This window comes from Trifolium pratense, linkage group LG3 (assembly GCF_020283565.1).
Source record: "Trifolium pratense cultivar HEN17-A07 linkage group LG3, ARS_RC_1.1, whole genome shotgun sequence".
NCBI classification, from domain to species: domain Eukaryota; kingdom Viridiplantae; phylum Streptophyta; class Magnoliopsida; order Fabales; family Fabaceae; genus Trifolium; species Trifolium pratense.
In genome coordinates this window covers 45,394,595-45,412,518 of record NC_060061.1, presented here as the reverse complement: position 1 = coordinate 45,412,518, position 17,924 = coordinate 45,394,595, and the positions used below count along the sequence as shown (strand labels likewise).

The 17,924-nt window shown below is 32.9% G+C and overlaps 1 protein-coding gene and 1 long non-coding RNA gene across 4 annotated transcripts; both read left to right on the top strand.

Moving 5' to 3' along the window:
• Positions 1-1,409: 1,409 nt before the first annotated feature.
• Positions 1,410-17,308, top strand: LOC123918941. 3 transcript variants are annotated; one of them, XM_045971135.1, is made up of 2 exons: positions 1,410-1,564; positions 3,099-3,685. In XM_045971135.1, the coding sequence occupies exons 1-2, from the start codon at positions 1,462-1,464 to the stop codon at positions 3,572-3,574; spliced, it is 579 nt and encodes a 192-aa protein (XP_045827091.1). In that variant the 5' UTR covers positions 1,410-1,461; the 3' UTR covers positions 3,575-3,685. The 3 variants fall into 3 exon arrangements, with proteins under 3 accessions (XP_045827091.1, XP_045827093.1, XP_045827092.1); XM_045971137.1 differs by lacking the exon at positions 3,099-3,685 and adding an exon at positions 16,771-17,308 and having other exon boundaries at positions 1,426-1,564; XM_045971136.1 differs by lacking the exons at positions 1,410-1,564; positions 3,099-3,685 and adding exons at positions 15,571-15,726; positions 16,771-17,308.
• Positions 4,275-4,799, top strand: LOC123918943. Its single transcript, XR_006812995.1, has 2 exons — positions 4,275-4,537; positions 4,713-4,799. It is a non-coding gene; the product is annotated as an uncharacterized LOC123918943 (long non-coding RNA).
• Positions 17,309-17,924: the final 616 nt, after the last annotated feature.

Here is a 17,924-nt window from a genome sequence, read left to right as displayed (position 1 = left end):
GAAGTCCAACATCTTCTGAGCGCTTATGAACTTCTGAATTCACATCCTCTGAGCTTCACTCAGAGCTTATCTGATGCTTATATCTGCGCACTTAAAATAAACTTTTAGTCCTTCCAATTGTTAATTAATACTTTGTTATCATCAAAACCTTTATAGATTTAGGGGCTAACATTTTTAAATCGATTTTGTTCCAACACCGTACATATCAATTAAACACTTTCGGGATCCATATTAGTGGATTTAACCTTCTTCAAAGAAACAATTTTGTTAGTTTCAAGAACGTGAGCTCTACAAACACTGTTGTAAGTTCCTTGACCAATTTGCAGTGTGATAAATAATAAAGACATGAATTAACTAAACGCATCAACGACAAGCAAAACAAATGAACTAAACAATATGAACTCTTTATGAGTTTTCAATATGAACTAAAAAAGGAACCCTAATATGAACAGAGAAATATTCAGCCAACAATTAACACAACAAAACAATATTGAACCTAGAGACGGTAATAGGAGAGTGATCGGAGACGAAGAGACGAAGTTCTCGAAAGAAGATTTGTAGGGACGAAGAGCGATGATAACGACCGCGATGACAACCGCGAGAGAGAGAGAGAGAGTCACGACGGCGATGGAAACAGAGAGAAAGCGATGACGGAGAGTTACCTAGTGCATAACGGTGGTGGAACGAAAACAGTTAGAGAGATAGTTTTTTTTTTTATGATACTACCTCCGATCGAGAAGAATTACTTTTTAAATTCATTGAGAATCTAATGTATATAGTCCATATACCTTTTTAGATTTATTGAGAATATAAATTAATTAAATCAAAAATGAAAATATTTAAAAAAAAATGTAATGATTAGCCGGGAAAATTTGAGATGGGGTAAAAGCATGTCCAAACAATTGCAAATTAGCTAGAACAATATATTGTAGTAATGTTTTGGTAGTTAATCTGATTTTTTTTTATTTACAATGAGGTGGGAATCGAAATCAAGACATATAACGTTGCTATCCAAACCTTTCAACACTAGACCAAACCTAGTGACTTGTAGTTAATCTGATATTTTCTTGTAGTGAATAATGTATTCGAACTTGAGACTTTCTATTTATTTAAAAGGATGAATTTCAAGCCACTAGCTAGACTATTTGATTAAAAATAGAAAAAAAAAATCTTCATTCCTCCGAAGAAATGAATTTAAAAGAAATAGACACAACAAATTTTAAAAAAATTCTTAGTTTTACGTAAAGATCAAGTAGGACTTTAGCAACCTCAATGTTAATTCTCAATTCAATATAATTTAATATTAACATCTCCTTGGCTCCTTAATTTATATAGAGAATGTTTACATCACATTGACTCTTGGCTTCATAAAAAGTTAATCTCCTTGTCCTATATATAGAGAATATTACATTATTATTTCTCAACCACATTGCATTGTAATTTAGAAAGAATTGAAGTAATATGGCTTACTCAAGGTCATTTATGTTTCTTGGTGTTATTCTTTTTGTTATTCTCTCAACTCAAGTTTTAGATGCAAATCATGTACCCGAGCCTTCTAATACTAGTGAGTCATACTAGCCTATAATTTACATTTGCAAGTCATATGAATATGTAATTTTATTGATATGTATTGTCATACGATAAATAAGTTTTACACTTGATTTCAATTATACATTTTACTATTATGACATTTTGTTTTTACATTTTGTTTTTACTTTTGAATGTATCACTACTTTTGAATGACATTTTTGTTTTATACATTCTACTATTATGGCATTTGCTAATAAAATGTCGGATTTGGATCCTCTTCATTTTTTCTTTATGTTTTTTTTTTTTTTTTTTAATTCAATGGTTGATTTTTTTTTTATTCTTGGTAATTTACCAACTTTTGATTAAGAAAAATGAGAGAAGAATATTGCTATATACAGCGAAGAATCACTTTCACGAATTTCACGAAAAAACTTGACCATATAATTTTTCTTTTTTGAGAACGTTGACCTACTTTTCATTTAACATCCTATACAATAATTTTAGCTTATAAATTCAGTTTGAGTATTGAACTGATTTGGAAGATTTTTTTATTTTTTTTACAATTATTTGCATGAGTATCAACTTAACTGTGTCTTCAATTTTGATATGATAATTCAAAAGTACTTATATGAGATAATACAAGTATCTTTTAGTTAACCAAGGTTTTAATCTATGATTTAAGCATGCAGAAATATTAAAACTTTAAGGAGAGTTTGCCATCCATTTGAAAAATATAAAAAAATTTGATCTAATCATTTTGAAGATCCTAATCCGTCTTTAAGTTCAAACAAATCGATAATCTATTGGTCGAACTTTACTTATCTTGCGACCGAATTACTAGGGTTTTATTCCCCTATATGTATAGGAGGGTTAGCACAAAAAACAAATCCAATAATCTATGGATCAGTTTGAATCGAGTTTATTAAAAGTGAAATTGGATTAATGCGAAATATATGTAAAATATTTTTTATTGACTTTTTTTTTTTGACAATTTTTTTATCGACTTTGTTACTACTAAAACAATATACGTACTTTTCTTTACCCAAAGATATTCACCACACAAATAACGGGTCCTCTAGTGTTCACCTCATAAATAAAAAAAGGAGTTGGTCATTTAATTAAAAAATTTGATGAAAACAGCCTATAATGATGCTAATTAATCAATCATATGTAGTATTCGGGAATGGTTCGTGATAACATTTTTCGCTAAAAGTAGCATTTTCTTTTAAGATAAATGCCTTTGATCTGTACTTTCTGTCATTATTATAAGAAAAAAATTATTTTTGCAATGATTAAGAAATTTATTTCAGTGAAATTCATTTTCTAGATTTATGGTAAGACATAAGTTAAATATACTTAATTGTCCTTTTTAATATGGCAAACGGGCAACTTGTTTGCCATAAGTTAAATATACTTAATTGCGCTGATACCTTTTTCTTTTTAACAATGCTTATAATCTTGATCATCCAACTGATACAATTATTTCCATTATTAATATACATCTTTTAATTTCTATTACACTTTTATATTTCTAGACATATCTAATGTATTATCCATAATTATTGTAGAGCCGATGGCCAGCATGCACAGTCATTTGATGTTTTCGGAATCTGATTTGATGACTATTCATGAAAATTTGATGAAGAAGTATGATGCTAAAACTATTCTCAAACGCCAAAAAATTCTAAATGATGTATTTGACAAGAAAAATGAAGTTTCTATCAGTGGTGAAGAAGAGAAAGTTTTCTTAGACGATAAGGAAGACAAATTACAAAAAAGTGTCGACGAAAATGATGTTTCAAAAAATCATGAGGAGGATAAAGTTTCTTTGAGTGACGCAGAAGATAAAGTTACCAAAGGTAATCATGAAGGTAAAATTTCTAAAAATGACAATGAAGATAGTGCTCGGGAGAGGGATGACGGTCGTGCTCGGGCGAACAAGGAGATGGAGGAGCTGATTACGAAGTTGAATGTCCTGTACGAGGAGTTGAATACGCTCAATAACCATATGTCAGATTTACAGGAAAGGTTGATGCCGTTGTAATTTAATGTTTTTTTATGTGCCAGCGTTATGCTCGCCTTGAAGGCACCTTATGATGTACCTCTTGACAATATGCAGCTGCTTTATGTTATTGTACTTTGGTTTTTCTTTTTATCCGCTTGCATTTTATCTTTCGTCGTTTATTTTTGCTTAGATTTAGACTTTTTGCATGAGATATTTTTATTTCTTCGCGATGTCGATTTGAATGCTTGTATGCTTGATACTTATAATTTCGTGTTCGATAAGTTTCGAGGTTTTAACTTTAACAAATTTTAGACGTTCTATACGCTGGGTCAATGCCTTTGCACTAGTGTTCGCCTAAATAGTGGTCGTTACTTGATAGCGGGTATCTTGGATGTCGTGCTCGAAAGGATTGGTCTGACTAGACCGACCTGCTCTGATACCACTTTGTAACACCCTTAATTTACCCCTTTATTTTATTTGTGAAAAAGTTAATTTTATTTATTTAATAAGGATGTCACACATACTCAACGTAACTATGTCCTCAAATCACTAGTGGAAAAAACACTTATTAAATCATACATTCTAAATCAGATGTCATCCACCTGATTTAATAACCTCAAAACAGGACAAGGCAAGTTTTTAAGTGAATAACAATTAAATCAGTTAGCCTGATTTAAAAAGAATTATTTATAATTAAAAAAAAAAATAAATTATTCACTCTTTTTTCATTTCACAAAACCACACACAATGAACAACCTTCTCTCTCTCTCTCTCTCTCTCTAAAAAATCGAAACCCAACCTTTTGCTTCTATCTCTGAACCCAAATCGGTGGCGGCGATGGCAACAGCATCCGTAGTTCCGGCGAATCTCCGGCGAACGGTTACTTCCAACGAGGATATGGACTTCGAGACAACAGAAGGTGTGAAAGCCATCGGAAGCTTCGAAGAGATGGGGATAAAAGACGGTTACTGTTTGTCAAGTTGTTGATACCTCCGTCAGAGAGTGAGTTTCTTTTTTCTTCTTTTTATCTTTTTTTTTTATTTGTTTGGATTAGGAATTTGAAGAGTAGAGATGATTTTAGGTTGGATTTGTTGATTAGGGTTTTTTAGGGTAATTAGGGGTTTTGAGTTTTGATTTGTTTTTGTGTGATATTGGATAATATGGATTCTCATTCCAGATTCACGCACCGCTTTTGGTCCTCTCTTTCCAGATTCATTGTTTTTGTGTGATATTGTGTTTTCTAAAGTTCGATTTGTTTTGTCAATAGTTTTGTAATCCAGTTTAGATTTAGTTTCAATAAGTAGAGGCGTTTCTGTGTTGCAATTAACCTTGTTTCGAAAAGAAGATTTTTATAAAAGAAAACAATACAATGGGAAAAAAAAGGTAAAATTGTCCGCACTTCTTAGCACCTTGGTTAGCTTTTGCTTTTTGCTGGCTGGTCTTCATTTGGACCTGTTGCAAGTGTTAGCTTTTCTCTTTCAGTTATGCAATATAGTTCACAATAGACTGATTGAGGTTAATAGGTAAAGGTTGGTGAGATCTCAATTAGGACAAACTAAAGAATTGGTTGTGATTGAGGTTTTCTTTGTAAAACAAAAAACTATAGATTTAAAAACTTCCAATGACTTTTTTAACATTTTTTAAATCGGGCAAACTGATTTAATAAACTCTTTGAAATCGGGCAACCCGATTTAATAAATTTTTTTAAATCGGTTTGAAACCCGATTTAAAAACGAAAAACTTACTAAATCGATGGAATTTAAATCGGTTCCGGAACCGATTTAAAAAGCCTTCCAGAACCGATTTAATAAGTGTTTTTTGCACTAGTGAATGATTAGAAATTATGCCGCGGAGAATAAAAATTAAGCCAATAATATAAGTTTCAAAGTCCAAATTGAAATGATTGAATCAAAACGACATAGTCCAATTGTTAATAAACAATTAGTAGCATAATTAAATAAAAGTTTTCCCCAACAACATCCTAACAGAGCGACTCCAATTAAATAGCAAAGCAACAGCTATCCGAACGCATCAGTTATGACTCATCACCTACCTGAAAATCTACGGTTGCACACCGTAGGGCCAAGCCAGAAGGGGGAATGTAAAGGTGAGCGACAATACATCAAGAAAGTAACTGAATTAAAACGTAATAACTAGCAACATCATAAACAACAACAAGACCATCTAAGCGGATGGCCACGCGCATTCATCAGTCAACCACAATCATCAATCAACAATTAAATAAAGAGAAATAAACAACATTTAAATGAACAAATATAATTAAAATGCATGCAATGCGCCTAGACTCGCTACATGCATGTGGTACCAATAACAACGTCATTTCCAGTTTTATATCATGGAGGATCAACATCGTTATAAGCAACGTCATTTTCAACTTCATTAAGCAACGTCATTTTCAACATCATTTATACAACTTCAATAGGCAACGTCATTTGACGCATGAATGAATGCATGTCATGTCATTTAACAACTTCATCGTCATTATAATAACAACAATAATCAATGGTTTAATCACGGAACAACATCAATAGTCAACGGCTTAAAGACAACATCTTATAAACAACAACATATTATAGCGGCTTATAAACAACGGCTTATAACAACAAAGGCAACACGACAAACGGCAACACAACGACCACCAAAGCAATCAACGGTAACAACGACAATTTATTTTTTATACAACGGCATAATCACCACCTTGTAAGCATCAACTCAATTAACTATGATTCAAAATATGATAATTCAAAGAACTTAATCTTCTCTATACTTTTATTAGTTTTTTCTTTTTAATTATTTATTTACTTTTATAAGTTACCCAAATCATCATCAACTCACTTCTCAAACAACAACAAACACACTTCAAAGAAAACTAGTTTCTTTCTATTAGTTTATTTTTAATTATTTTCTTTTAAAATATAAAGGCCCTATTACCACTTCACAACACAATTACTATCAATGAGCAACGACTTAAAACAACACCGATACACAATAATTACTAGCAACTTCGATTACAAACCAACTAAAACTTCATAACTCAGTTAATCTTTCACTCCTCTCTAAAACAGCAGCCCCTTACTCCTCTTTAACAGTACCCCTAACCCAAATCATCTTGATTTAGTTTACCGACGAAACATACGAATTTTAAATCAATTTAATTAATAAAAATTGTGAAATAAATTCAAATCCTTGGAGGGACATAAATCAGAGAGAGTGAAGTACACCAAAAGGTTCCAAAATATTCAAAATAGTCTACATAAAATTTTGGGAAACTTTTATAAAATTATAATATTTTTAATGGCATTTTTACCTCAAATAACTAACTAATAAAAATAGCTATATGTGTCCAAAAATTCCCAAAGAGGTACCAAAATATCAAGACAATTAACCCACTTGGGGTTGGTCGAGTGGTGTTGGCTTGGGCCCTTGGAGTATGCTCCTCTCAAGGTCTCAGGTTCGATTCCCACTGGTTCCAATTTCGGTGGGCTAAGTCCATACAGAGCAAAAAAAACTCTGGCTTTAAATGGGGCCCCCACAAGTGGGCGGTGGGATTGGTCCCCTTGGATTAGTCGGTCCTAAGACCGGATACCAAGTTTTAAAAAAAAAAAATATCAATACAATTATTTACAATTTTTCTATAAAAACAAATTTTAACAAAACGATCTCCAGGCCCTCGCACGCGCCCCACGCGTCAGACTCGCGACTGGGCGTGATGCTCGGCACTGTTCATCATCACTCTCACTCGTTTCCTGCAAACGGGTCGCACGACCCGGTTTTTCGACCCGGTTCATTCTCCCTCTTTACTTAACGAAAATCGACGTTCTTTATATCGTTTTGATCGTCATTTGATTTCTAAAGGATACCCGTCATTATTTTCAAAAATCGGCAATCGAATAGCATCTTGTTCTCTTTTTAAAAACAACAACAACTCCATTAAAAATCCTTCCTCCCCTTCATTCTCTTCTCTCCCACGTGCCTTCTCCCTTTCTCACACTTGCACTTTTGATTTTATTTTATTTTTGTTTCTATCAGAATGTTGACTATTCCTATTTCCTAACCTTACTCCTCTTTAAACCACTTTATTTCAAAGAACAAGATTTTCGATACAATTAAAGTGAATTTATTAAAATTAAAATCATGGTTTTCTTTTATTTTTATTTTTACTACAATCCTATTCACACCCCTCCTCTTTGCTCTCAACACCTCATTATATAATTTTTCTACTTTTAATTTGATTTAAGTTCATCAACATCATTCTGCCCATTTATTTTCCCATGATTAATTATTTAACACATCAAAATAATTAAACAACAATCAACACAAACAACTTTTAATAATAAAAAAATATATTAATAAACTAATTCTAAAAGTTGGGGCGTTACAAGGTGAATATACCTCAATTGCTTTCAATGAATTTTGTGACCTCCATGGGATAAAAAGGCAACTCACAGCTGCTTACACTCCTCATCAAAATGGAGTATCTGAAAGGTAAAATAAAACCATAATGAATATGGTCAGGTGTATGATCAATGAGAAGAATGTTCCAAAGACATTTTGGCCTGAAGCAGTAAATTGGTCTGTGCACATACTAAACAGGTGCCCTACTTTTGCAGTAAAAGATATAACACTAGAAGAAGCCTGGAGTGGAATCAAGCCATCAGTGAGTCACTTCAAAGTTTTTGGCTGTATTGCTTATGTACATGTACCAGACAATCTGAGGAAAAAGTTGGATGATAAGAGCACAACATGTATTCACTTAGGCATAAGTGAAGAATCAAAGGCATATAAATTGTATGACTCTATTAAAAGGAAAATTGTTGTCAGCAAAGATGTGAAGTGTGATGAAGGAAAGCAGTGGAATTGGGAAAACAAAGATGCTGAGAAATCCAATACAAATAAACAGATAATTGATTGTGAAGATGATGCAGAGACTTGCTCAAAAAGTAATCATAGTGAAAATGCAAATGAAGTAGAAGATCATGCTAGTAATGCTCATACTGAAGATATGGATCTAGTTGTACCTGATTCAGAAGAAGAAAATGACATTGATGAAAATGGATTAGCGAAGAGAGTATCTAAGAAACCCGGCTATCTCAATGATTATGAAACTGGAGACTATGAAACAGGTGAAATTAGTGACGGTCAAGTTTTCTTTAGTCCAAGTGAAGATCCTATAACATACAGTGAAGCAGCTAAGCATGAGTGTGGAAACAAGCTATGGACACTGAAATTGCAGCAATTGAAAGCAATGACACTTGGAAACTGACAAGGAAAAAATGAAAAACACAAAGCAAGATTGGTAGCTAAAAGCTATTCTCAGCAACATGGTAATGATTACAATGAAGTATTTGCTCCTGTTGCCAAATGGTATACTATAAGGACAATACTAGCTATAGCGGCAGCTAAAAACTGGGATGTGTTTAAACTTGATGTGAAAAGTGTCTTTCTACATGGTGAATTAGATGAAGTAGTATATGTGGAGCAACCATTAGGCTATCAGAAGCAAAAGAAAGAAATGATGTATAGATTGAAGAAATCTTTCTATGGCATGAAACAAGCTCCAAAAGCTTGGTACAGCAAAATTGAGGCCTATTTTAGCAAGGAAGGGTTTGTCAAATGTGCTCATGAGCACACTCTATTTGTAAAGAAGGAAGCACATGGAAAAATCATCATTGTAAGCTTGTATGTTGATGATCTAATTTTCACTGGTAATGATCAAATTTTTTTTGACAATTTCAAAATTTCTATGGAAAAGAACTTTGCTATGAGTGATTTGGGCAAAATGAGACACTTTCTTGGAATTGAGGTAAAGCAGACTAAGGAAGGTGTTTTTATGTGTCAGCAGAAATATGCTTGTGAAATTCTAAAGAGATTCAACATGGAGAATTGCAATAGTGTGTGCAATCATATTGTGCCTAGAAACAAATTGAAGAAAGATGAAACTTGTATAGCCTGGGACTCAACTAACTACAAGCAAATGGTTGTTTGTTTAATGTATCTTCTTGCCACTAGACCTGGTCTGGCTTTTTCAGTATGCTTAGTTGCAGGGACATATTCAGACATGAAAATCTGGTGTGGCTAAAATCTTAAAGAAAATGTGACAAAAAAAATATAAAAATGAAGAAACAATGAACTAAATTATACGAAAAATAAGATATAATATTGTTAAGTACAATACATTTACAACGAAAATCGTCTACCATCCATTTGTTGAAAATGAGCTAAAATTACATCATTGTCAATTGTTGCAAGAACATCTCTTTCTATAAGAGTTACAAGACGGTCATTTAACCATTGATCACTCATTTTGTTACATAGCAGACTCTTTACTAAATTAATTCATAGATGAAAAAATGCGTTCCACATTTGCAGTTGCTACCGGCAAGACTAAAGCCATTTTCAAAAGCTTATAAACTAAATCATATGTGTTGCACTTATTTGTTTACACAAGTTTTGCACAAAGATCTAAAAGTCCTTTTAAATTTGCAAAATTTGTGTCCTCTCGAACATAAGAATTAAAGTGGTACAATTGTTTTCGTTATGATTAAAAATTGTATATTTTTTAAGAAACTACTTTCTCCTACTTTAATTATAATCAAATATTCACTTTTTAAACTAATTGAATAAATGATATATTTTTTTTGGCATTAGTCCTTTGATTTCCGGGTACAGAGTCCGGCCACGAGGTTAGAAAAATCTGGCTAAGAATTGTTTCCGCTAAAAATCGAACTCGAATTCTACCAAACGATATGTCCTAAAAAAATAAATGATGTATTTGATGAATAATAATGAAAAAGACCGTATCCAACTTGTACTAACTAATATTATATAAAGAATGAAAATAATCATGCAAAATGGCTGTTGGGCTAACCAATGCCACACGATAACTACTCACACAATTTTTCTCTTTCACTACATATATTTTTATAAAAAAGATATGAAAAATCTGGTGTGGCTTTACCCACACACAACCCCTTAGTGTGTCCGTCCCTGCTTAGTTGCTAGATTTATAGAGAGGCCTACTGAAATTCATGTTGCTGCCGTAAAGAGAATTATCAAGTATTTGAAAGGAACCATTAGTTATGGTTTGTGGTATGAAAAGGGAAAAGATGATAATCACACTGGTTAGTCAGACTCAGATTATGCAGGAGATTTAGATGATAGAAAAATTGCATCTGGTTATATGTTTATGATTGGTTCAAAAGTTGTGTCATGGTCCTCAAAGAAGCAACCAATTGTTACACTATCCAACACTGAGGCAGAGTTCATATCAGCAACTAATAGTTCATGTCAAACAATTTGGTTATCTAGAATTCTTGCTCACATCAGTAAAGAAAAGGAAGACTGCATCACCATATATTGTGATAATAGCTCATCAATTAAGTTATCAAGGAACTCATAGATTTCATTTTCTCAGAGATCTAACTAAAGATGGAAAAGTTCAATTGCTGCATTGCCCATCCTTTGAGCAAGTTGCAGACATCATGACTAAGGCATTGAGTCTTGACAACTTTTGCAGGATCAGAGATTTGCTTGGCTTGTGTAAGCTTGAAGATGTAAACTGAATTTTTGATATATTTCAGTTTAGGAGAGGCTATGCTAGATATGTGTTGATCATAGTGTACATTCATGCCCCATGTTAGGCCTAGTGCGTGTGTTTAGCTTGGCAAGCTTTTGTGCTAGCGCGCGTTTGTTACTTAAGGCCCAAGCTATCGTGTTTGTGTGTTAGTTTGTTATTGTAATTGTTTGTACCCTTGTGCATTGGCTATATAGGCCTTGCCTATCACTAATGAGAATTAGAGGTTCCATTTGCCTTAACAAATGGTCCCATTTTAGGTTTCATAATGATCCCTTAAAAGAAAAAAAGGTTCGTTTTGGTCCCTTAAAAACATCTTCGTTTGTCAATTTGGTCCCTTCCGTTAGTTTTTTGACAAAAAAAGTTAACTTTTGCATAGGTGTCAAATGGTTGTGTTACCTGACACTGTTGTGTGGCAAAACTGAAATATTTTCATTAAAGCTAGAAAACCGTTTTTGAGAAATCGAAGACAAAAATCGAACCAAATCCTCTGCTCTCCACCATGTTGATAACCCTAATCCGAGAAACCATGTCGTTCCCAAAATAATGATCCTTTACTTTTGCTCGTTTGTTTTTTAATTAAAATATTTCTCTTCTGCAACACACAATAGTGCCAGGTAACACGACAATTTAACACCTATGCAAAATTAACGTTTTTGGCCAAAAACTAATGTAAGATACCAAATTGACAAACGAAGATGTCTTTAAGGGATCAAAACAGATTTTTTTTTTCTTTAAGGGACCATTATGACTGTGTTTGTAGTAAAAATTATCATCCATTACATCTTATTAGTGGCAAATGAAGCAAAAATGTTATACTTAAATATCATTTTCGTCCCTGTTCTCGAATTTTTGGTTTTAGTCCATATATGTTTTTTGTTGCAAATACATCCCTGAATATTCAAATCTTGTTGGTTTTAGTCACTCTCGTTAAAAAATGACTGTGTTTGTAGCTAATTGGTAAGTCGAGAGGGACTAAAACCAACAAGATTTGGACATTAAGGGATGTATTTGCAACAAAAAACATACAGGGACTAAAATCAAAAACACACGAACATACAGGGTCGAAAATGATATTTAAACCTACATTTTTAAACTGTGCCACATTTCATATGCATTAAATTGAGGCTATAAGCATACTTTCTAACCATCATATTTGCCTAAAACAAATTTGGTGTCTGCTCCAAATAACAAGTTAAATGGCTGCATGATAAACAAATTAAGTTCATTGGCTGCATTACAATACACTTAGACAAGTTAACAACAACAAAAAGATATCCAGACAGAGAAAATTATCGATTTCAATATATCTCATGTCTTAATATACCACTATAATCCTAGAGGAAATATTCAATTTAAAATGCTGAAAAGCTTCTATCCAACAGATACAGTGGCTTTGATTCCTTAAATCAAATACCAAAGGAGAAACCAATGTTTTTGACATAAACATAAGATTGTACCTGCGATTGAGTAAACTTGTTGTCAGAAATTGTTGAAAGGCCTGTAAGATCAAGTTCCATATATTCGAAAATAAGGTACAAGCTACCAGAAAGCTTTGAAGTATCAATCCTTCAAGTTTCATGACATTTCGGATGATCGAGACTTCTTAGGAGAATGATTTCTCTTGCCATAAAACGAACACTTTCGGGATCCATATTAGTGGATTTAACCTTCTTCAAAGCAACAATTTTGTTAGTTTCAAGATCGCGAGCTCTACAAACACTTTTGTAAGTTCCTTGACCAATCTGCAGTGTGATAAATAATAAAGACATGAATTAACTAGCAGTGGATTATAGAAGATGAAGAAAAAAAAAAGAATTAACTAAACACATCAACAACAAGCAAATCAAATGAACTATTACACAAGACTATTGTCAAGGATTCAATTCAAGGCATATGTTGTACTGCAAATCTTACTGAAATTTAATATCAATATATTACTTGGTACTTGCTATGAAAACCATAAACCTTATTCCATGAACAGAGTAATATTCAGAGTTAAGCCAAAATCAAAGTTATGCCATAAGAATCACTTTTTTCTCTTTCAAAAAGGAACCCTAACATGAACAGAGTAATATTCAGCCAACAATTAACACAACAAAACAATATGAACTCTTTATGAGTTTTCAATAATCATAGATCAGCCTAAATCAAGTTTCTATCCATTTTCATCAAAATTTTCAGCATAAAATTGATTTCAATAAACACTGACACACAATCATAGATCAACAACAAAAAGAAAAATCATAAACCATCAATTAATCAAATAATACATATAGATGAAAAAAGCACGAAAGCACATTCGATCAATGATAAGTGCCAAAAAGTGGTAATTTTACATATATATTTTAAGTACTTATTGACTTATTTTAAAAGTAATTTCATATAAAAAAACACAAACTAATTGTAAATATTAGTTTTAATGAGAAAATTAGTATTTTTGCTATTTCTATCTAATTCCAACACTTTTTTTTATGAAAATTTGGATTTAATGGAATTTGGAATGAAGAGATAAAGATTTTGAGTATAAGTTATTGGCTAAGCGACGACAAATCGACAGACAAAGCGACGCAAGCTGTCAGAAAATGCAGAAAAATCGGTGTCGTCGTTGAGCGAGAAGTAGCGACGGAGAGCGAGTCAAGTTAGTGGCAGGATAAGTTGTAGCAACAGATAGCGAGGTATAGCAAAGGTCGTCGCTGAGCAAGCTGTAGCGAGAGCCAGCGAAGCTATGGCGGCTAAAAAGTACTTCAGGGTGAAGAAATCTCCATCGCTGAGCGAACAGTTCCGTCGCTAAGCGAGAATCCACTTTTATGTCACTTAAAAAAGGCCATCAGACTTCATTTGAGATCTAATCCACTCTAAACACTCAAAAACACGTCCAGAAGCAAAGAGAGACCCAAGGAGGCTGATTCAAAGGGATTTGAGGGTGGATCTACAACTTTTGTTAGGAAATCATCATTGATGTTTGTTCATCTCTCTTTTCTTCTTATCTTTTATAAAGCTATCATGAAAATGAATAGGTAATCTCTCTTTTGTTGGGATTAGGTGTAAATTACTCTATTAGTATGTATTTATCTTGATCTTGTTATATATGTTTTAGTTTATCTATCAATATTGATATTATCTTTGAATCTCATGTTTTATTTTAAGATTTGAATTGTTATAGACATATACTCTTTGAATCTAAAAGAACTAAGATGATATCTATTAAAGCTTAAATTCTAGACATAGATTTAGGTTTAATATTAACTTTTTGTATCAGGTCTTAGTGCTATTGTATTGATTGATCATCCGAGACATCGAAGGTTATTAGGTATAATAGATATCTCGGCGGTATCTGGAGACGGAAACGTACGACGAGTGATACATGATAATATTGGTAGATGGCTAAAATCTATATAACTGATTAGGGAAATACAAATGAATGAGTTAATGAAATCTAATCCCAGCAAACTTATCTCTCTGTGATTTCAACCATTTCTTTACCGTCGTTATAGTTTCGTACTTTTTCACAAACAAACACTTTACGAAGAGATACATCGAACCTAGAGACGGTAATAGGAGAGTGATCAGAGACAAAAAGACGAAATTCTCGAAGAAGATCGGTAGGGATGAAGAGTGATGATAACGATCACGATGACAACGGCGAGAGAGAGAATCACGACGGCGATGGAAACAGAGAGAAAGCGATGACGAAGAGTTACCTAGTGCATAACGGTGGTGGTGGTGGTGGAACAGAGATAGTTTTTTTTTTTAATAATACTGCCTCCTGTCTAGATTAATTGAGAATCTAATGTATCTAGTCCATATACCTTTTTAGATTAATTGAGAATATAAATTAATTAAATCAAAAATGAAAATATAAAAAAAAATGTAATGATTAGCCGGGAAAATTTGAGATGTGCTAAAAGCATGTCCAAACAATTGCAAATTAGCTAGAACAATATATTGTAGTAATATTTTGGTAGATAATATGATTTTTTTTTTTTGTTTACTACGAAACCCCTCAACACTAGACCAAACCTAGTGGTTTGTAATTAATCTGATATTTTCTTGTAGTGAATAATGTATTCGAACTTGAGACGTTCTATTTATTTAAAAGGATGAATTTCAAGCCACTAGCTAGACTATTTGATTAAAAATAGAAAATAAAATCTTCATTCCTCCGAAGAAATGAATTTAAAAGAAATAGACACAACAAATTAAAAAAAAATTAAAAATTCTTAGTTTTACAGAAAGATCAAGTAGGACTTTAGCAACCTCAATGTTAATTCTCAATTCAATATAAATTAATATTAGCATCTCCTTGGTACTTTCTTTAGCCACATGCATGTTTCTCCTTAATTTATATATAGAGAATATTTACAATATATCTCCTTGACTGTTGGCCTCATAAAAAGTAATCTTCTTGTCCTATATATAGAGAATATTACATTATTATTATTTGTCAACCACATTGCATTGTAATTTAGAATTAGAAAGAATTGAAGTAACATGGCTTACTCAAGGTCATTTATGTTTCTTGGTGTTATTCTTTTTGTTATTCTCTCAACTCAAGTTTTAGATGCAAATCATGTACCCGAGCCTTCTAATACTAGTGAGTCATACTAGTCTATAATTTACATTTGCAAGTCATATGAATATACATTTTACTGTTATGACATTTTGTTTTTACTTTTGAATGTATCACTTGGAGATATCTATATATCTATATATTACTATATTATGTACCCTTAAGGCACATATATACTATATTAGCATTTGCAAATAAAATGTCATGCATGTATAAAATTATTTATTTAGGTTAACAGTACATAATGTATGGGTGTGTTTAATTTGGACCTATTAAAAAATGGTTCAAAAGGTGGCCTTTTACCATTATGGTAAAAAAACAATGACTTTATAGAGATTAAAAACAATATTTTATTAAAAACTTACTATAAATATGAGGATCCACCCTTGCATCGGGTCCATATAAGACAAACTCCTTTAATCTATACTTTCTCGTGTCATTATTATAAGAAAAAACATTATTTTTGCAATGATTAAGAAATTTAGTTCAATGAAATTCATTTTCTAAATTTAAGGTTAAACATAAGTTTTTTTTTTAATACAATCACAAGATGAGATGAACAGAACAAAAAAGTTTTACTTAATTGTCTGTGAAGAATAGACTTTGTGCTTGGTGTATGCCATGAATGCAAGCTACAAGATGAAGTAGTTGCAGAGAAACTAGAAGAATATGCAGAGAAAGAAATGAGCAAAAGATAGAAATTCTTATTCATGAAAAACTTGATTGAATACAAGCACTATGTTCTATCTTATATATTGAAGGGATCAAACTAACAATCTAACTAACTAACAAACTATTTACAACAAACTCCAACAGTTTGTAACTGCCAAAACCAACTCCAAAAGCAGTTAGCTTATAAGGCAAGTGAGATGGAATTCATTTATTTGCTTTTGTCATTAACATTGTCCATTTTAATATGGCAAATGGGGAACTTATTTGCGCCAATACCCTTTTCTTTTTAACAATGCTTATAATCTTGATCATCCAACTAAAACAACCGTTCCCATTAATAATATACATCTGTTAATTTCTATTGCACTTTTATATTTCTATCCATAATTATTGTAGAGCCAATGGCCAGCGTGCAAAGCCGTTTGATGGTTTCGGAATCTGATTTGATGGCTATCAATGAGCTGACTAAGAAGGCGGATGTCCTGCACAAGAAGGTGAAGAAGCTCAATGAGGAGTTCTTAGATTTAAAGGAAAGGCTGAAGTCCTCTGTTGAAACCTCGATAAATGTCGAGGAGAAGACTGCTGATCCTGCTGGGGAATACAAGAATTCTAGTCGAGCTGCATTGATCGCAAAGATTTTCGAGTCTGAATCCCTACTGTTGGAAACCGCTAAGTCCAGCTTCGACAATGCTATCGCCCAGATGCTAGTACTGAACCCCAGCGTGGAGTTGGTAACTGAGGGCTTGGACGAGTTCAAGGAAGTTCGCGACGAGCATATCGTCTCTCCTCCTCCTGAAGATTAAAGTTGTTGTAATTTAATGTTTTTTTATGTGTCGGCATTATGCTCGCCTTGAAGGCACCTTATGATGTACCTCTTCACAAAGTGCAGTCCTCAAGTCTGCTTTATGTTATTGTACTTTGATTTTTCTTTTTATCCGCATGCATTTTATCTTTCGTCGTTTATTTCTGCTTAGACTTAGATTTTTTGCATGAGATATTTTTATTTCCTCGCGATGTCAATTTGAATGCTTGTATGCTTGATACTTATAATTCCGTGTTCAAAGAGTTTCGAGGTTTTAACTTTAACAAATTCCTCGCGATGTCGATTTGAATGCTTGTATGCTTGATACTTATAGACTTTCAATACGCTGGGTCAATGCCTTTGCCCTAGTGCTCGCCTAAACGGCGATCGTTACTTGATAGCTGGTATCATGTAATTATAGACTTTCTATATGCTGGGTCAATGATCAAGCCTCTCAAGCTGGAATCATTTGTGAAGTTGAGATCGAAACTTGGAGTGTGTGATGCCTTCAACTCCAATGCTTAATTTTTCATTGTACTATAGCTACTGTATCATGTATTGTTTTGTGTTTGTAATCTGTTTAGACAATGCTCGGATTAGGGGAGCATATGTTAGGAGTATATTAGCTCAGGGCGCGCCTATGGGCTTCGAGTGATTGGGCCAGGCCTGATAACTTGTTGCTTATGCCTTAAGAAAAGGTTTGGTATGCATTATCCTTGTAACACTATATAATGGGGTCTTCCCATAG